Raw genomic sequence first — 21,989 nt, forward strand, 5'->3', positions numbered from 1 at the left:
TAACTGTGCTTTGTAAAGTCGTATAGCTCTGGGTATCCAGCAACCACTACCACCAGTTTCTCCTCCATTGGTTACCAACTGTAAACTTGTTGTCGTGACCATCACAGAAGCCCCGCCTCTCAAGTCATCCCATTGGACAATGGGGAAAAAAGTGGAGATGACATGGAGTGCTTCTCTGCTCTGAGTTGAAGGTTTTTCAACTCGAGAAATTCAGAAACAAAAGGTGCGTCCCAACAACAGTGAGCAAAAAGCTTAATTCTGATTTAAAACAAAATGGCGCCTCGAGCTGCTGAGTCACTTCCTGTGTGACCAGGACCTTAATCTGCACATTCATCACCCAACACATAAACACATTGTCTTCTAGTTGGAGCGGCGCCTCAATGAGCAGCGCTAACATCAACCTGCGTAATTGGTCCTCCAGTGTGACATCAGAAAGTGTCACATTTCTTCTTCTTCTATGGTTTGTTTACTTCCTGGATTCTGACCATCAGGAGCAGTGTTAGTCAGTGGCGTGGGGGCGTAACGATGTCTGAAGCATGTTTTCACTTTGTGATGACGAGTTACTGACACGTTTAAAATCAAACATCCGACAGGTCCTGAAGCCATGCTGTAAAGAATAATTAAATCAGATCAAAAATCAATCAATCAATCAATCAATCAATCAATCAATTTTATTTATAAAGCCCAATATCAACTTCATGACAATAATTTATTTGAGGAATTTCAGTCAGGATTTAGAGTGCATCATAGCACTGAGACAGCACTAGTTAAAATTACAAATGACCTTCTGATTGCTTCAGACAAAAGACTCGTCTCTGTACTTGTTTTATTAGATCTTAGTGCAGCGTTTGACACAATTGACCATCAAATTCTACTGCAGAGACTGGATCACTTAATTGGCCTAAAAGGTTCTGCACTAAGCTGGTTTAAATCTTACTTATCTGATCGTTTTCAGTTTGTTGACGTTCATAATGAATCATCCTTACGTACCAAAGTTTGTTTTGGAGTTCCGCAAGGTTCTGTGCTCGGACCAGTCCTATTTACTCTATATATGCTTCCTTTAGGTAACATCATTAGAAATCACTCTATAAATTTCCATTGTTATGCGGATGATACACAGTTGTATTTATCGATGAAGCCAGAAGAAAGTAATCAATTGACTAAACTCCATAACTGCCTTAAAATCCTACTGTTAACTTGTAAAGCTCTAAATGGTCAAGCTCCATCATATCTTAGAGAGCTCATAGTGCCATATTATCCCACCAGAACACTCGTGGTCCCTAAAGTCTCCAAAAGTAGATCAGGAGCCAGAGCCTTCAGCTATCAGGCTCCTCTCCTGTGGAATCATCTTCCTGTTACGGTCCGGGAGGCAGACACCGTCTCCACATTTAAGACTAGACTTAAGACTTTCCTCTTTGATAAAGCTTATAGTTAGGGCTGGCTCAGGCTTGCCCTGTACCAGCCCCTAGTTAGGCTGACTTAGGCGTAGTCTGCCGGAGGACCCCCCTATAATACACCGGGCACCTTCTCTCCTTGTCTCTCTCTCTCTCTCTCTCCTTCTCTCTCTCTCTCTCTCGTATTCTATTACTGCGTCTTGCTAACTCGGCCATTCTGGATGTCACTAACTCGGCTTCTTCTCCGGAGCCTTTGTGCTCCACTGTCTCTCAGATTAACTCATATCACAGCGGTGCCTGGACAGCGTGACGTGTGTGGTTGTGCTGCTGCCGTGGTCCTGCCAGATGCCTCCTGCTGCTGCTGCCATCATTAGTCATTAATCATACTTCTACTGTTATTATACACATATGACTATTGTCACATATGTATACTGCCAGATATTAATACATACTTTCAACATATTGTACCACAGTAGCCAGAACTATAACTATAATATTATTACTTTCATTAATGTTGTTGTAAGCTACTGTTATTATACACATATGACTATTGTCACACATGTATACTGCCAGATATTAATACATACTTTCAACATATTGTACCACAGTAGCCAGAACTATAACTATAATATTATTACTTTCATTACTGTCATTACCGTCTGTCCTGCATCTCTCTCTCTCTCTCTCTCCCTCCCTCTCTGTCTCATTGTATCATACGGATTACTGTTAATTTATTATGTTGATCTGTTCTGTACGACATCTATTGCACGTCTGTCCGTCCTGGAAGAGGGATCCCTCCTCAGTTGCTCTTCTGAGGTTTCTACCGTTTTTTCCCTCATTAAAGGGTTTTTTGGGGAGTTTTTCCTGATCAGCTGTGAGGGTCATAAGGACAGAGGGATGTTGTATGCTGTAAAGCCCTGTGAGGCAAATTGTGATTTGTGATATTGGGCTTTATAAATAAAATTAATTGATTGAATTGAGTAAAAGTACTCCTGACAGTAACAGTACTCTTAAGTATTAATACCTTCTGTCACAAACAACAAACTGCTGGGAAAGAAAACTTTATTAAAATGACATATTTTACAATAATACAACAGTCACCAAAATCATCATCTTCATCATCATCATCATCATCATCATTGTTTGGTCACTTCCTGTTTGGTGTCAACCAATCAGCTGCCTCAGACTCAACTGACAACTGATTGGTTGAAATGCCAAACAGAGACAAAGAGTGAGAGTGTCAGTGGACAGAGGGACATCTCAATTCACTCTAACTTTATTTATGACGTCATGACCAACAGTTTGTTGGAAACCGTTTGTTGAACGTTTTATAAACGTTTGTCAGTTGTGGATGAGCAACATAGAGACAGAACAGAAAATCAAACAGAGAGAGAGGTTTGGCACAAGGCATTCTGGGAGCTGCAGTCCTCCACAGTGTCTCTGTTACAGAGAAAATTACCCAAAATGCCTCAGAATCAGTCTTTCATCAGTCACTGGCAGGTCCTCATCGTCAGGCCCCTCCCTCTGGGTACATGGCTCGGCCAATCAGAGGCTGCCGATCCCCTCCCCGACTCTGATTTGCTGTCCCGGCTGCAGGTTGAAGCTGAAGTCCTTCGGAGCTTCGAACAGCAGAACGATGGTGGAGCCGAGGTTAAACTCCCCCACTGCCGTCCCCTTCTGTAAGACCACGCCCCCTTCACCTGCTGCCTTCAACACCTGCTCATCCAGGGCAACGTAGCTGTGGTCGTGGAAGGAGCCTTTACTGTAGCGTGGAGCGTTGGTCTGAAGCTCCTGAAGAAGCAAAGTGACTGTCAAACTTCCTGGAGTACTCAGAAATATTGCCAACAACATCCAAACATCCTACCAACAACACCCACAGTAACTGCAACACAAATCCAACCGACAACACCCACAGATATTACAACACAAATCCAACTGACAACACCCACAGATATTACAACACAAATCCAACTGACAACACCTACAGTAACTACAACACAAATCCTACCGACAACACCTACAGTAACTACAACACAAATCCTACCGACAACACCCACAGTTACTACAACACAAATCCAACCGACAACACCTACAGTTACTACAACACAAATCCTACCGACAACACCTACAGTTACTACAACACAAATCCTACCGACAACACCCACAGTTACTACAACACAAATCCAACCGACAACACCTACAGTTACTACAACACAAATCCAACCGACAACACCCACAGTTACTACAACACAAATCCAACCGACAACACCTACAGTTACTACAACACAAATCCAACCGACAACACCTACAGTAACTACAACACAAATCCTACCGACAACACCCACAGATATTACAACACAAATCCTACCGACAACACCTACAGTAACTACAACGCAATTCCTACCGACAACACCTACAGTAACTACAACACAAATCCTACCGACAACACCCACAGTAACTACAACACAAATCCAACTGACAACACCTACAGTAACTACAACACAATTCCTACCGACAACACCTACAGTAACTACAACACATATTCTTCCAACAACACCCACAGACACTACAACACATATTCTTCCAAAAACACCCACTGTTACTACAACACAAATACTGCAGACAACACCTACAGATACTGCAACACAAGTACTGCTGACAATACACAAAAATAGTGCCGACACCTACAGATACTGCAAGATAAATACTGTCGACAACACCTACAAATACTACAAGATAAATCTTGCCAACACCAACAAATACTACAAGATTAATCCTGCCGACAACATCTACAAATACCCACTAATTCTGTAGTGTAGTAGCACAAAGATTAGCTAGCTACTTAGAAAGGAATAGCTTAATAGATACTATGGTGCAGAAGGCAGGAATACCAGGTTTTTCAGGGTGTTTAGAGCATACTAGCATGATCTGGCACCAGATTCAGGCAGCGAAGATTAACAAAAGAGACCTGCATGTAATATTTTTAGATCTTGCAAATGCGTTTGGTTCAGTACCGCACAGCCTCATTTGGAGTGCATTTGACTACTTCAGAGTGCCACAGGTAGTTGTTGACTTAGTGAAAGCATACTTTCAGGATATTAGGTTGTGTCTAAGTACAGCAGGTTTCACAACAGGTTGGCAGAGGCTAGAAATAGGCATCATGGCAGGGTGTACAATTTCTCCATTAGCATTTACTATGGAAGTAATCATCAGGGCTTCTAAGTGGGTGGTAGGTGGAGAGAGACGGCAGAACGGGTTGCATTTTCCACCAGTTAGGGCTTACATGGATGACATGACACTGGTGACCACAACAATGCCATGTACAAAGAGGCTACTAGAGAAGGTAAATAAGAACCTCAAGTGGGCCAGCATGAAGATCAAGCCTAGTAAATCTAGAAGCATCTCGATACGTGAAAGGTCGGTTAGCTCCTATATTAGGAAGTGGTTGGGCGCTCCTAGGTGCATAAGTAGTGTTGCATTGTATGGAAAACGGACACTTCAGCTGCCAGTATCTAGTTTAACAGAAAAATTTAAATGTACCAAGGTCAGGACAGAGCTCTTGTTATCTGGGAGTAAGGACGTGGTAGTTAGGAGTGTGGTTCCAAATCCAACCAAGGGGAGGAAGTGGAACCCAAGATCGGCAGTTCAGGAGGCAGAGGCAGCTCTTAGACATGCAGAGATTGTAGGTAATGTTCAGTTTGGTCGAGGAGGCCTGGGGCTTGGCTCAGGCAAACCGGTATGGAATAAAGCAGGTCTCAAAGATAAAAGAAAGCTGGTTGTGGAACAGATACGCAGACAGGAGGAGATAGTAAGGGGTGCAAAGGTAGTGGCCCAGGCTAAACAGGGACAGTGGTTGAATTGGGAAAGTGTAGAGAAGAGGAAGCTTAGTTGGAGGGACCTGTGGAGTATGGAGGAGAATCGTATTAGATTCCTGGTAGGGGCTACATACGATGTGTTACCAACCCCCCAGAACCTAAAACTGTGCGTAAATGAGGACCCATCATGCCCATTGTGTTCAGGTACTGCAACCTTAAATCATATTTTGTCAGGCTGTAAAGTTAGCTTGTCACAAGGCCGATATACATGGCAACATAACCAGGTGTTGAAATGTTTAGCTGCAGGCATCGAAGGGAAACGAAGACAGGTGAATTCAGAAGGTGTTAAGGATAGGAGTTTAGTAATTCAGTTTGTCCATGAGGGGGAGAAATACAGAAGAGATAAGTTAGTGAGGAGGCAAAGGTGTGGCCGCCTAGAAGGTGCTTGTGATTGGGAAATGCAAGTAGATTTAGGGGGAAAGCTTGTTGTTCCTCAGGAAATAGTTTGTACCAAGCAGAGGCCTGACATAGTGTTGTGGTCAGTGAGTCAACGGATAGTTTATTTCATTGAGCTGACAGTTCCTTGGGAAGACTCAGTGGAAGAAGCCTATGAAAGAAAAAAGCTTAGATATGCAGACTTAGGAGCAGAAGCTGAGCAGCGAGGATGGAAGACTAGGATTTGTCCAGTGGAAGTGGGGTGTAGGGGATTCATAGCAAGATCAACTGTCTCACTCCTGGGGGAACTCGGAGTGCGGGGACAGAGTTTGAGGAAGACAGTGAAGAAAATGTCAGATGAATCAATTAGGTGTAGCCAATGGATCTGGAAGCATAGAAATAATATCAATTGGGGGCCAGCAGGGGGAACTACTAAGCAGGTTACATAACTCCTTAGATCAGGTGGAGAGATCCACTTCCTCTCAGGAGAAAATCCAGGAAGAGGAAGGTTATTTAAGTGTGGGAGTGGCCTATTTGAATCCCTTTTGTTTGAGACCATGCTGCAATGTGAGTGTGTTTGCTGATCCTGTGACTTTATCTATCTCCTTTAACTTTAGCTTATATTGGAGTTATGCTATGTAGCGTGTGAAATAGAGTATGGTGACTGTGCTAGGAAAGGTAGTATCAGCACTGTCTCTACCTGGAGCTCGCATGTACGGAGCCTGGGTTTGGTTGAAGGTGGCGGTGCTGTTTGGGCTGAGAAAGCCATGTGTAAGTAAGGTAAAGGAGGTTATTGGGTTGGTGTGGGGAGCAGTGAGACCTGACATTAGGGGAGTGTCTCTGGGACACCAGAGATCACTGTCTAGCCTTCTGGAGGTGTCGTGGGACCAACTAGACGAAACACTGGTGAAAGGAGGTTCCCACCTGATGACCCCAAAGACATGTTAGTTATCACTGCTCACTGGTCTGTATAGTTAAGCCTTGCCATATTAGCTCATCATAGGGCTTAGGAGGTTATTCACTGAGTGCTGATCCTTTCTCTAGAGCACAAACTTCTTGTGTTTATTTGAATACTGCTAGATAAATCCTGCCAACAACACCGACAAATACTACAAGATAAATCCTACCAACAACACCTAAAAATACTGCAAATAACAGGTTAAATTACTACAACATACTTTATGTACAATATTTAGTTTGTTATGAAATGATTTGGAAAATATTACGACATAAAAAAGTACTTGAAGTCAAAAATGTGACATAAAAATCAAAACTAAAAGAATCATTAAAAATATAGTTCTTTATTTTTTATGTGGGTGTGAAAAGACGTTAAGAATAAAATATTAAAATAAAACTATTAAGGAGGTAAAATGATTAAAAACAGTTGAGACTTTTCTATTTTCTTGTTGTCAGTGATGTTAGCCATGTTACTGACATTAGCCCTATTAGCCATGTTAGTGATGTTAGCCATGTTAATGAAGTTAGCCCTGGTAGCCATGTTAGTGATGTTAGCCATGTTAGTGAAGTTAGCCCTGTTAGCCATGTTAGTGATGTTAGCCATGTTAGTGAAGTTATCCCTGCTAGCCATGTAAGTGATGTTAGTGATATTAGTCATGTTAGTGAAGTTAGCCCTGCTAGCCATGTAAGTGATGTTAGTGATATTAGTCATGTTAGTGAAGTTAGCCCTGTTAGCCATGTTAGTGATGTTAGCCATGTTAGTGAAGTTATCCCTGCTAGCCATGTAAGTGATGTTAGTGATATTAGTCATGTTAGTGAAGTTAGGCCTGTTAGCCATGTTAGTGATGTTAGCCATGTTAGTGAAGTTATCCCTGCTAGCCATGTTAGTGATGTTAGCCATGTTAGTGAAGTTAGCCCTGTTAGCCATGTTAGTGATGTTAGCCATGTTAGTGAAGTTATCCCTGCTAGCCATGTAAGTGATGTTAGTGATGTTAGTCATGTCAGTGAAGTTAGCCCTGCTAGCCATGTAAGTGATGTTAGTGATATTAGTCATGTTAGTGAAGTTAGGCCTGTTAGCCATGTAGGTGATGTTAGCGATGTTAGTGATGAAAATGAAAATATATAAACAATGACGCAGGATCAAAGAACAGGTGCAGACACTCACCTGGTCAAAGTAAATCTTGATGGAACCAACGTTTGTGGCTCCGACTGCCGTTAGTGAGAAGAAGCCGTGCTGCCATTGGCCACTGAGCACCACACGCTCGTTAAGGCAGAAGAGCTCTTTAACCAAACGAGCCACACCCGGGTTGACGGACATTAACGAGCCTGACGAGGACACAGAGAGATGGAGACGTGAAGTACAGGACAAGAACAGAAATCAGACAGGTAAAAAAACACAGGATCTCACCTGGGAAGTGACGTCGAAGCTCCACCCTCCAGTCTGTGGGCGAGTGGAAACAGTGATAGTCACCTGGAGCCAGGTAGACCACCATGTGGAACAGGTCGTTCTCAGGTGACGACAGGAGGTTGTCCTTAAAGGACGACGAGGACGGAGACAAGTCTAATGAGACAGAAAGGAATCAGTCTTTAACAGGAAGTGGACCCAAAAAGGTCTCCATCAGGTCCCAAAGACCATCAGGTCCCAAATCAGGACCATCGGGTCCCAAATCAAGACCAACAGGGCCCAAATCAAGACCATCAGATCCCAAATCAAGACCATCAGGTCCCAGAGACCATCAGGTCCCAAATCAAGACCATCAGGTCCCAAATCAAGACCATCGGGTTCCAAACCACGACCATCAGGTCCCAAATCAAGACCAACAGAGCCCAAATCAAGACCATCGGGTTCCAAACCACGACCATCAGGTCCCAAATCAAGACCAACAGAGCCCAAATCAAGACCATCGGGTTCCAAACCACGACCATCAGGTCCCAAATCAAGACCAACAGAGCCCAAATCAAGACCATCGGGTTCCAAACCATGACCATCAGGTCCCAAATCAAGACCAACAGAGCCCAAATCAAGACAAACAGGTCCCAAGCCGTGTCCAGCTGATAACAATGATTTTAGACCTGTGGCCCTGACTTCAATTGTTATGAAAAGTTTTGAGAAATACATCAACATCAATTTGGCACTTGACCCATACCAGTTTGCTTATAGGCAGGGGAGAGGTACTGATGATGCCATCAACAGCATCAGCCACTTCACTGTCAAGCACTTGGAATGCCCAAAAGCATATACACAGATTTTATTTATTGATTTTAGCTCAGCTTTTAATACACTTCAACCCCATCTGCTCATCTCAAAACTAAGGCAGATTAGTGTCAACCCTTTTTAGTCAAGTGGTATTTTTCCTTTTTAACTAATCGAAGTCAACAGGTAAGAGTCAATAACACCCTCTCAGAATACAAATCAATCAGCACAGGTGCCCCGCAGGGTTGTGTCAGCTCCCCGGTCCTTTTTGCACTTTACACAAATGAATGTACAAACAGCCACCCAGGGAACCTTGTTTTTAAATTTCCTGATGATACCGTCATCCTCAGCCTACTGCACAAAGACTCAAGCCCTTCAGCCTATTTTTCTGAAATAGAAAACTTTGTGGAATGGTGTGATGCTCACCATCTCAATAAAAAAAAAAACAACTAAAGAGATGGTCTTAGACCCGAGATCAGTAGGGGACCATAGTTCTGTTGTCACACATGACTCACCCATCGAGCAGGTCAGCTCATACAAGTATCTTGGAGTTCACTTAGATGACACTTTTAGTTGGAATGTTGGAAGGTCTGTGTTCTCGTTTACAGCAAAGATTGTATTTTTTGTGCAGACTTAGAGTGTATGGTGTGGACAAAAGCATCATGTTTTTTTTCATCAGGCAGTACTAGAGAGCTTAGTCCGATACAGGATGTCAGCCTGGTATGGCAACCTCACTGTCAAACTGAAAACTAAGCTTGCTCGTCTGGTGCACACGGCCATGGTTATGGGAAGAAGGGACTGTCAGACCTTGCAGTCTATTTATGAGCAAACTGTTTTAGGCAAGCCCAGAGTATAGTGACTGATCCATCCCATATTCTTCATTTAGAATATGACCTCCTACCCTTGGGTAGACGATATAGAGTCCCTAACTGCAAACTCAACCGTTTTAAGAATTCATTTGTTCCAACCTCCATCAAACTCAAACAATTCTGCTTGAGGCCAAAGATTGTGCAATAATTTTTATAGTGCTTTTATTATGGTGATTATGTATGTATGGGTATGTATGTGTTATGTGTACTGTTATGGGATATGTGCAATACTGTTATGTAATTGTTGTTGGGATGGTATGGCTGTTGATGTACTGTTTGTTGTCATTGCGGCAGTCAAGGCATTTATGGCGCAGTTGCTGAGTCCAAGACAAATTTCCCTTAGTGGGACAATAAGGTATATCGCATTGTATCGTATAGGAATGGGCAGCACAAGCAAAAACAGTATTCGAAAATCATGGCAAGTATTCGACAATTTTTCCAAATCAAGACCATCAGGTCCCAAATCGAGACCGTCAGGATCGAAATCGAGACCAACTGGTCCCAAATCAAGTCTGAGTTTTTCCAACAGGTCATTAAGGTTAATTCATTAAGGTTAAACTGAATGTGATTAAAGGTTTTGGACAGAGTCACTGGGGGTCAGCTCTGATACTGAGTAGTCGGGCTCCTGATTGGGGGCACAGGAGACGGATGTATGATGGGATATGTAACGCCACATAGGCCGGGGCGGAGAAGGCAGGATCTTACCATTGCCCCGCCTCTTCTGTGGACCCAGGAAGTTCTCCAGACTGTAGGTGACCCCCTTCACTTGCTCCACCTCTGAGTTCTTGACTCGACCAAAGTGAAGGATCTTTCCATCAGCCGGAGAGATCTGACAGAGACAAGAGACAGAAGTCAAACCTGTCCACCGTTAAACCGAGACGTGTCCCTGCAGTTTGTCTCTGAGGTCACATGACATAACAACCTCCATCTGACCTCAGTAGTGGAACTCCCAGCGTGCACCGTGCCTCACTTCCTGTTCACAGTAAATTCCCTCAGATCAACAGGAAATGAAGAATTCAACGTTTCACCAACATAAAGATGAAAAAATATACACTTTTAAACAGGAAATGAAACCTGAACCTGTGAAAACGAGTTTCCGTCTGTCCGGTCCTAAACAACTCACCACGTTTAAATGTAACTTTATTTAAAATCTGTCATTAGAACTCGTTTAAATCAATCAATCAATTTCAATCAATCAATCAATCAATTTTATTTATAAAGCCCAATATCACAAATCACAATTTGCCTCACAGGGCTTTACAGCATACGACATCCCTCTGTCCTTATGACCCTCACAGCGGATCAGGAAAAACTCCCCAAAAAAAACCCTTTAACGGGGAAAAAAAAAACGGTAGAAACCTCAGGAAGAGCAACTGAGGAGGGATCCCTCTTCCAGGACGGACAGACGTGCAATAGATGTCGTACAGAACAGATCAGCATAATAAATTAACAGTAATCCGTATGACACAATGAGACAGAGAGAGAGACAGAGACAGAGAGAGAGATGCAGGTAATGACAGTAGCTTACAACAACATTATTGAAAGTAATAATATTATAGTTATAGTTCTGGCTACTGTGGTACAATATGTTGAAAGTATGTATTAATATCTGGCAGTATACATGTGTGACAATAGTCATATGTGTATAATAACAGTAGAAGTATGACTAATGACTAATGATGACAGCAGCAGCAGGAGGCATCTGGCAGGACCACGGCAGCAGCACAACCACACACGTCACGCTGTCCAGGCACCACTGTGATATGAGTTAATCTGAGAGACAGTGGAGCACAAAGGCTCCGGAGAAGAAGCCGAGTTAGTGACATCCAGAATGGCCGAGTTAGCAAGATGCAGTAATAGAATACGAGAGAGAGAGAGAGAGAAGGAGAGAAGGTGCCCGGTGTATTATAGGGGGGTCCTCCGGCAGACTAGGCCTAAGTCAGCCTAACTAGGGGCTGGTACAGGGCAAGCCTGAGCCAGCCCTAACTATAAGCTTTATCAAAGAGGAAAGTCTTAAGTCTAGTCTTAAATGTGGAGACGGTGTCTGCCTCCCGGACCGTAACAGGAAGATGATTCCACAGGAGAGGAGCCTGATAGCTGAAGGCTCTGGCTCCTGATCTACTTTTGGAGACTTTAGGGACCACGAGTAACCCTGCGTTCTCAGAGCGCAGTGTTCTGGTGGGATAATATGGCACTATGAGCTCTCTAAGATATGATGGAGCTTGACCATTTAGAGCTTTATAAGTTAACAGTAGGATTTTAAATTCAATTCTGGATTTTACAGGGAGCCAGTGCAGAGAAGCTAAAACAGGAGAAATATGATCTCGTTTCTTAGTTCCTGTTAGTACACGTGCTGCTGCATTCTGAATTAGCTGGAGAGTTTTTAAGGACTTACTAGAGCTACCTGATAATAGAGAGTTACAGTAATCCAGCCTTGAGGTAACAAAAGCGTGGACCAATTTTTCTGCATCTTTTCGGGTCAGGATAGGCCTAATTTTCACAATATTACGCAGATGAAAAAATGCAGTCCGCGAGGTTTGTTTTAAATGAGAATTAAAAGACAAATCTTGATCAAATATTACTCCGAGGTTTCTTACGGTAGTGCTAGAGGCCAGAGCAATGCCATCTAGAGAAACTATGTCATCAGATAAAGAGTCTCTGAGTTGTTTGGGGCCAAGAACAATAACTTCAGTTTTGTCTGAATTTAACATCAGGAAATTGGTGCTCATCCAAGTTTTTATGTCTTTAAGGCAGTTATGGAGTTTAGTTAATTGATTACTTTCTTCTAGCTTCATCGATAAATACAACTGAGTATCATCCGCATAACAATGGAAATTTATAGAGTGATTTCTAATGATGTTACCTAAAGGAAGCATATATAGAGTAAATAGGATTGGTCCAAGCACAGAACCTTGCGGAACTCCAAAACAAACTTTGGTATGTAAGGATGATTCATTATGAACGTCAACAAACTGAAAACGATCAGATAAATAAGATTTAAACCAGCTTAGTGCAGAACCTTTTAGGCCAATTAAGTGATCCAGTCTCTGCAGTAGAATTTGATGGTCAATTGTGTCAAACGCTGCACTAAGATCTAATAAAACAAGTACAGAGACGAGTCCTTTGTCTGAAGCAATCAGAAGGTCATTTGTAATTTTAACTAGAGCTGTCTCAGTGCTATGATGCACTCTAAATCCTGACTGAAATTCCTCAAATAAATTATTATCATGGAGAAAATCACACAGCTGGTCTGTGACTACTTTCTCAAGGATCTTTGACATAAAGGGAAGATTAGATATTGGTCTATAGTTGGCTAACACCTCTGGATCCAGGGTGGGCTTTTTTAGTAGAGGTTTAATTACAGCTACCTTAAAAGACTGTGGTACATAGCCTGTTAATAAGGATATATTGATCATATCTAACATATGAGTGTTAACTAAAGGAAAGACCTCCTTAAGTAGCCTAGTTGGGATGGGGTCTAAGAGACACGTTGATGATTTAGATGAAGAAATCACTGCTGTCAGTTCTTGAAGAGAAATTGGGGAGAAGCAATCTAAATATATATTAGGTCTTACAGCTGTGTTTGAGGTTAGATAGGTACTATCTGAGGACAGGAGGTCATGAATTTTGCCTCTAATAGTTAGAATTTTGTCATTAAAAAAGCTCATAAAATCATTACTGCTAAGGGCTAAAGGAATACAAGGCTCAATAGAGCTTTGACTCTCAGTCAGCCTGGCTACAGTGCTGAAAAGAAACCTGGGGTTGTTCTTGTTTTCTTCTATTAATGTTGAGTAATAGTTTGCTCTGGCATTGCGGAGGCCCCTCTTATAAGTTTTGAGACTGTCTGTCCAGATTAAACGAGATTCTTCCAGTTTGGTCAATCGCCAATTCCTTTCAAATTTTCGCGAAATTTTTTTTTAACTTACGGGTTTGAGAGTTATACCAAGGAGCGAACTTTCTTTGCTTTTTTAATTTCTTTTTAAGAGGAGCTACAGAGTCAAGTGTTGTTCGCAGCGAGCCTATGGCGCTATCGACAAAATGATCAAAGTCGGTACAGGAAACCTCTGTTACTGAGGGACTTGGTATTGAATTTAACGACGGAGTAATCATTTCCTTAAATTTTGCGACAGCACTATCTGATAAACATCTAGTATAGTAACTGTTGCTGAGTGGCGTGTAATCGGGTAAAAAGAAATCAAAAGTAATCAGATAATGATCCGATAGCGAGGGATTCTGTGGAAAGACTTTTAGGTTATCAATTTCAATTCCATACGTCAGAACTAGATCGAGGGTATGGTTAAAACAGTGAGTGGGTTCATGTACACCCTGACTGAAGCCAATGGAGTCTATTAATGAGATAAATGCGGTAGCCAGGGAGTCATTATCAACGTCGACATGAATGTTAAAATCGCCTGCAACAATAACTTTATCTGATTTAAGAACTAAACTGGATAAAAACTCTGAGAATTCAGATACAAATTCAGAATACGGGCCAGGAGCACGGTACACTATAACAAATAAAAGTGGCTGCGAGGTTTTCCAGGTCGGATGTAAAAGACTTAGAACGAGGCTTTCAAATGAATTATAATCTAGTTTAGGTTTAGGGCTGATTAACACACTAGAGTTAAAAATGGCTGCAACTCCCCCTCCTCGGCCGCTGCCTCGAGGAATGTGGGTATTAATATGACTGGGAGGAGTGGACTCATTTAGACTAACATATTCATCTTGACACAGCCAGGTTTCTGTGAGACTGAGTAAATCAATATGATTATCTGATATTAATTCGTTTCCTAACACTGCTTTAGATGATAGAGACCTGATATTTAACAGTCCACATTTAATTCTCCTGTTTTGTCTTTCTGTCACAGAAGAGGTTTTAATTTTTATGAGGTTGTTATGCACAACTCCTCTTTGTTTAATTTTAGATTTAAATAATGTAGGTGGTCAGGGGACAGACACCGTTTGTATAAAACTATGAAAACTATGGCTGGGTAACTGAACTAGAAGCTCAGAGAGGCGTATAGGACTGCGACTCTGAGTCCTGGTCTCAACTCTGGGTTGTCAGGGATTTGATTTACTAATAAAGTTTGCCAGGTTCCTAGAAATGAGAGAAGCTCCATCCAAAGTGGGATGAATGCCATCTCTCCTAATAAGACCAGGTTTTCCCCAGAAAGTTTGCCAATTATTAACAAAACCCACATCGTTTGCTGGACACCACCTGGACAGCCAGCGGTTAAATGATGACATGCGGCTAAACATGTCATCACTGGTCAGATTTGGGAGGGGTCCAGAGAAAACTACGGAGTCCGACATCGTTTTTGCATATTCACACACCGAGGCAATATTAATTTTAGTGACCTCCGATTGGCGTAACCGGGTGTCATTGCCGCCGACGTGAATAACAATCTTACTGAATCTACATTTAGCTTTAGCCAGCAGTTTTAAATTTGACTCAATGTCGCCCGCTCTGGCCCCAGGGATACATTTGACTATGGCCGCTGGTGTTGCTAACTTCACGTTCCTCAGAATAGAGCTGCCAATAACCAGAGTTTAACAATAAAGTTAAATGTAACTTTATTAAAATGTGTCATTAGAACTCGTTTAAATGTAACTATATAAAATGTGTCATTAGAACTTGTTTAAATGTAACTTTAATTAAAATGTGTCATCAGAACTTGTTTAAATGTAACTTTAATTAAAATGTGTCATTAGAACTCGTTTAAATGTAACTTTAATTAAAATGTGTCATTAGAACTCGTTTAAATGTAACTATATAAAATGTGTCATTAGAACTCGTTTAAATGTAACTTTAATTAAAATGTGTCATTATAACTCGTTTAAATGTAACTCTAATTAAAATGTGTCATTAGAACTCGTTTAAATGTAACTTTAATTAAAATGTGTCATTAGAACTCATTTAAATATAACTTTAATTAAAATGTGTCATTAGAACTCGTTTAAATGTAACTATATAAAAAGTGTCATTAGAACTCATTTAAATGTCACTTTATTAATAATGTGTCGTTAGAACTCATTTTAATGTAACTTTAATAAAAATGTGTCATTAGAATAAACAACAAACAACCACATCAGAAGTTAAAGCTGCAGGCCGAGGTGAGAGACCAACACACCTTGTACACGTCCATTAAACTAAATGAAAATAAAGAACTAAAACAACGATGTGGGTTTCGTTAATAATTGGCAAACTTTCTGGGGAAAACCTGGTCTTATTAGGAGAGACGGCATTCATCCCACTTTGGATGGAGCTGCTCTCATTTCTAGGAACCTGGCAAACTTTATTAGTAATTTAAATCCCTGACAACCCAGAGTTGAGACCAGGACTCGGAGACGCAGTCCTATACACCTCTCTGAGCTTCTAGTTCAGTTACCCAGCCATAGTTTTCATAGTTTTATACAAACGGTGTCTGTCCCCCGACCACCTAAATTATTTAAATCTAAAATTAAACAAAGAGGAGTTGTGCATAACAACCTCATAAAAATTAAAACCTCTTCTGTGACAGAAAGACAAAACAGGAGAATTAAATGCGGACTGTTAAATATCAGGTCTCTATCGTCTAAAGCAGTGTTAGTAAACGAATTAATATCAGATAATCATATTGATTTACTCAGTCTCACAGAAACCTGGCTGTGTCAAGATGAATATGTTAGTCTCAATGAATCCACTCCTCCCAGTCATAATAATACCCACATTCCTCGAGGCAGCGGCCGAGGAGGGGGAGTTGCAGCCATTTTTAACTCTAGTGTGTTAATCAGCCCTAAACCTAAACTAGATTATAATTCATTTGAAAGCCTCGTTCTTAGTCTTTTACATCCGACCTGGAAAACCTCGCAGCCACTTGTATTTGTTATAGTGTACCGTGCTCCTGGCCCGTATTCTGAATTTGTATCTGAATTCTCAGAGTTTTTATCCAGTTTAGTTCTTAAATCAGATAAAGTTATTATTGTAGGCGATTTTAACATTCATGTCGACGTTGATAATGACTCCCTGGCTACCGCGTTTATCTCATTATTAGACTCCATTGACTTCAGTCAGGGTGTACATGAACTCACTCACTGTTTTAACCATACCCTCGATCTAGTTCTGACGTATGGAATTGAAATTGATAACCTAAAAGTCTTTCCACAGAATCCCTCGCTATCGGATCATTATCTGATTACTTTTGATTTCTTTTTACCCGATTACATGCCACTCAGCAACAGTTACTATACTAGATGTTTATCAGATAGTGCTGTCGCAAAATTTAAGGAAATGATTCCTCCGTCGTTAAATTCAATACCAAGTCCCTCAGTAACAGAGGTTTCCTGTACCGACTTTGATCATTTTGTCGATAGCGCCGTAGGCTCGCTGCGAACGACACTTGACTCTGTAGCTCCTCTTAAAAAGAAGTTAACAAAGCAAAGAAAGTTCACTCCTTGGTATAACTCTCAAACCCGTAAGTTAAAACAAATATCGCGAAAATTTGAAAGGAATTGGCGATTAACCAAACTGGAAGAATCTCATTTAATCTGGACAGACAGTCTCAAAACTTATAAGAGGGGCCTCCACAATGCCAGAGCAAACTATTACTCAGCATTAATAGAAGAAAACAAGAACAACCCCAGGTTTCTTTTCAGCACTGTAGCCAGGCTGACTGAGAGTCAAAGCTCTATTGAGCCTTGTATTCCTTTAGCCCTTAGCAGTAATGATTTTATGAGCTTTTTTAATGACAAAATTCTAAGTATTAGAGGCAAAATTCATGACCTCCTGCCCTCAGATAGTACCTATCTAACCTTAAACACAGCTGTAAGACCTAATATATATTTAGATTGCTTCTCCCCAATTTCTCTTCAAGAATTGACTGCAGTGATTTCTTCATCTAAATCATCAACGTGTCTCTTAGACCCCATCCCAACTAAGCTACTTAAGGAGGTCTTTCCTTTAGTTAACACTCATATATTAGATACGATCAATATATCCTTATTAACAGGCTATGTACCACAGTCTTTTAAGGTAGCTGTAATTAAACCTCTACTAAAAAAGCCCACCCTGGATCCAGAGGTGTTAGCCAACTATAGACCAATATCTAATCTTCCCTTTATGTCAAAGATCCTTGAGAAAGTGGTCACAGACCAGCTGTGTGATTTTCTCCAGGATAATAATTTATTTGAGGAATTTCAGTCAGGATTTAGAGTGCATCATAGCACTGAGACAGCACTAGTTAAAATTACAAATGACCTTCTGATTGCTTCAGACAAAGGACTTGACTCTGTACTTGTTTTATTAGATCTTAGTGCGGCGTTTGACACAATTGACCATCAAATTCTACTGCAGAGACTGGATCACTTAATTGGCCTAAAAGGTTCTGCACTGAACTGGTTTAAATCTTATTTATCTGATCGTTTTCAGTTTGTTGACGTTCATAATGAATCATCCTTACGTACTAAAGTTTGTTTTGGAGTTCTGCAAGGTTCTGTGCATGGACCAATCCTATTTACTCTATATATGCTTCCTTTAGGTAACATCATTAGAAATCACTCTATAAATTTCCATTGTTATGCGGATGATACTCAGCTGTATTTATCGATGAAGCCAGAAGAAAGTAATCAATTAACTAAACTCCATAACTGCCTTAAAATCCTACTGTTAACTTGTAAAGCTCTAAATGGTCAAGCTCCATCATATCTTAGAGAGCTCATAGTGCCATATTATCCCACCAGAACACTGCGCTCTGAGAACGCAGGGTTACTCGTGGTCCCTAAAGTCTCCAAAAGTAGATCAGGAGCCAGAGCCTTCAGCTATCAGGCTCCTCTCCTGTGGAATCATCTTCCTGTTACGGTCCGGGAGGCAGACACCGTCTCCACATTTAAGACTAGACTTAAGACTTTCCTCTTTGATAAAGCTTATAGTTAGGGCTGGCTCAGGCTTGCCCTGTACCAGCCCCTAGTTAGGCTGACTTAGGCCTAGTCTGCCGGAGGACCCCCTATAATACACCGGGCTCCCTCTCTCTCTCTCTCTCTCTCTCTCTCTCGTATTCTATTACTGCATCTTGCTAACTCAGCCTTACTGCATGTCACTAACTCGGCTTCTTCTCCGGAGCCTTTGTGCTCCACTGTCTCTCAGATTAACTCATATCACAGCGGTGCCTGGACAGCGTGACGTGTGTGGTTGTGCTGCTGCCGTGGTCCTGCCAGATGCCTCCTGCTGCTGCTGCCATCATTAGTCATTAGTCATACTTCTACTGTTATTATACACATATGATTATTGTCACACATGTATACTGACAGATATTAATACATACTTTCAACATATTGTACCACAGTAGCCAGAACTATAACTATAATATTATTACTTTCAATAATGTTGTTGTAAGCTACTGTCATTACCTGTCTCTCTCTCTCTGTCTCATTGTGTCATACGGATTACTGTTAATTTATTATGCTGATCTGTTCTGTACGACATCTATTGCACGTCTGTCCGTCCTGGAAGAGGGATCCCTCCTCAGTTGCTCTTCCTGAGGTTTCTACCGTTTTTTTTCCCCGTTAAAGGGGTTTTTTTGGGGAGTTTTTCCTGATCAGCTGTGAGGGTCATAAGGACAGAGGGATGTCGTATGCTGTGAAGCCCTGTGAGGCAAATTGTGATTTGTGATATTGGGCTTTATAAATAAAATTGATTGATTGAAAATTGAAACAAGAAATCCAAGATGGCTGACTTCCTGTCAGCATCAAATGAACTTTATTCAACCCTGGCGTGTGTTTGGAGGCACAATGAAGCCCACTGGCCATGCCTCCAGGAGGAGGAGGAAGAGGAGGAGAAGGAGGAGGAACGTTACCAGACAGGAGGAGCCGCAGAGTGGTCGGACCGTAGGCTTTAGACGTCGACGGAAAAATTCACCCAGATTCCTGTAGTGATGTAAATCCTCCACCGCAGCCTCCTGTTGGACGCCACAGAGAGACAAACATAATTTCATTCCCATACTCTGATAACCTGGACCCCCATACCCCAACCACCCCCATACTCCATCCATCAGACACCCCAACCACCCATACTCTAACCATCAGACACTCCATCCATCAGACACCCCAACCACCCCAATACTCCAACCATCAGACACCCCAACCATCACACTCCATCCATCAGACACCCCAACCACTAGGGATATCCCAATCCGAGTATCGGCCAGCGATATTAGCAAAAAACGGGCATCGGATCGGACTGCATGGAAAAATGCCGATCCAAGGACTCTGATCCAGTTTTTCACAGAGTCCGCTCCAGGTTTTCCGGCCAGCCCAGCGCTCCGCGATTCAAGCAGTCCATTTCAGTGATCCACTCCAGCTCTTACTATCAATCCACCAGGCCAGCATGCAGACGGCAGACACACGGAGGGAAGGGTAGGAGGAGTAGTGGTCAATTTAGTTAACTGACTATTTGTTTTCTGCTCTGGTTTTTTGAGAGTGATATTTTTATTTGGTTTACACTCTTACTGTTTAAGTAAAGAGCACTGATGGCATTGTTTTGAGCACAATTAGTGAAATTGGAGCCATGGATGGACTACAAAAACACTACTAAAATAACTGAAAAGGAAAGGCTGCGTTGTTTGTTAAATGTCAACAATGTTTTGTGGTGTTATTTTTTTATTTATTAGGGGGCCAAAGCACAAGTGTGTGGAGTCTTGCTGCTATTTTAATTTCAATGTTAGACATTTTAAAGATTTCTTGTGTTGATTTATTTTCTATTAATTAAGGGGCCAAAGCAGCCAAAGCAAACCAGCTATATTTTTTATTTAATGTTAAAAGTTTAAAGTTTGTTTATTTAACCCTGTTAATAAACGGGTCAGTTTCTCATACCAACTGTTGTGGATCATTCTAACTAATCTGATTAAGTAGTTGTTCTTGTTAGAGTAATATTATTTGATCAAACCTTTTCTAACATGACTGACAACAAAATAAGTGAATATGTATAATACGCGCTTGGATCGGATTGGTATTGGTATCGGCCAAAACTCAAGGCTGTAATATCGGTATCGGATCAGAAGTGAAAAAGCTGGATTGGGACATCCCTACAAACCACCCCGATACTCCAACCATCAGACACCCCAGCCATCACACTCCATCCATCACACACCCCAACCATCAGACACTCCAACCATCAGACACTCCATCCATCACACACCCCAACCATCAGACACCCCAACCACCCCGATACTCCAACCATCAAACACCCCGACCATCAGACACTCCATCCATCAGACACCCCAACCACCCAGATACTCCAACCATTAGACACCCCGACCATCAAACACTCCATCTATCTGACACCCCAACCACCCCGATACTCCAACCATCAGGCACCCCGACCATCAGACACTTCAACCATCAGACACTCCAACCATCTGACACACTGACAATCAGACACTTCAACCATCAGACACTCCATCCATCAGACACTCCAACCATCTGACACACTGACAATCAGACACTCCATCCATCAGACACCCCAACCACCCTGATACTCCAACCATCAGACACTTCAACCATTAGACACTCCAACCACCAGACACATGAACTATCAGACACTCCAACCATCAGACACTTCAACCATCAGACACTCCAACCATCAGACACTCCAACCATCAGACACTACGACCATCAGACACTCCAACCATCTGATACATTGACAATCAGACAATTCAACCATCAGACACTCCAACCATCAGACACTCCATCCATCAGACACCCCAACCACCCCGATACTCCAACCATCAGACACTCCAACCACCAGACACATGAACTATCAGACACTCCAACCATCAGACACTTCAACCATCAGACACTCCAACCATCAGACACTCCAACCATGAGACACTACGACCATCAGACACTCCAACCATCTGACACATTGACAATCAGACAATTCAACCATCAGACACTCCAACCATCAGACACTCCATCCATCAGACACCCCAACCACCCCGATACTCCAACCATTAGACACCCCGACCATCAGACACTCCATCCATCAGACACCCCAACCACCCCGATACTCCAACCATTAGACACCCTGACCATCAAACACTCCATCTATCTGACACCCCAACCACCCCGATACTCCAACCATCAGGCACCCCGACCATCAGACACTTCAACCATGAGACACTACAACCATCAGACACTCCAGCCATCTGACACACTGACAATCAGACACTTCAACCATCAGACATTCCATCCATCAGACACTCCAACCATCTGACACACTGACAATCAGACACTTCAACCATCAGACACCCCAACCACCCTGATACTCCAACCATCAGACACTTCAACCATT

General features: G+C 42.0%; 1 protein-coding gene across 3 annotated transcripts in view; it reads right to left on the reverse strand.

Moving 5' to 3' along the window:
- Positions 1-2,439: 2,439 nt before the first annotated feature.
- Positions 2,440-21,989, reverse strand: part of pisd (phosphatidylserine decarboxylase) — a 60,159-nt gene continuing 40,609 nt past the window's right edge. For all 3 annotated transcript variants that reach the window (XM_078162145.1, XM_078162146.1, XM_033647385.2), the window contains 5 exons: positions 19,495-19,596; positions 10,370-10,493; positions 8,010-8,162; positions 7,767-7,927; positions 2,440-3,185 (listed from right to left, as the gene is read on the reverse strand). In XM_078162145.1, coding sequence (XP_078018271.1) covers positions 2,940-3,185; positions 7,767-7,927; positions 8,010-8,162; positions 10,370-10,493; positions 19,495-19,596 — 786 coding nt within the window. In that variant the 3' untranslated portion in view covers positions 2,440-2,939. The remainder of the gene's footprint in view (positions 3,186-7,766; positions 7,928-8,009; positions 8,163-10,369; positions 10,494-19,494; positions 19,597-21,989) is intronic.

The sequence above is a fragment of the Epinephelus lanceolatus genome, chromosome 19, assembly GCF_041903045.1.
Source record: "Epinephelus lanceolatus isolate andai-2023 chromosome 19, ASM4190304v1, whole genome shotgun sequence".
Classification (NCBI taxonomy): domain Eukaryota; kingdom Metazoa; phylum Chordata; class Actinopteri; order Perciformes; family Serranidae; genus Epinephelus; species Epinephelus lanceolatus.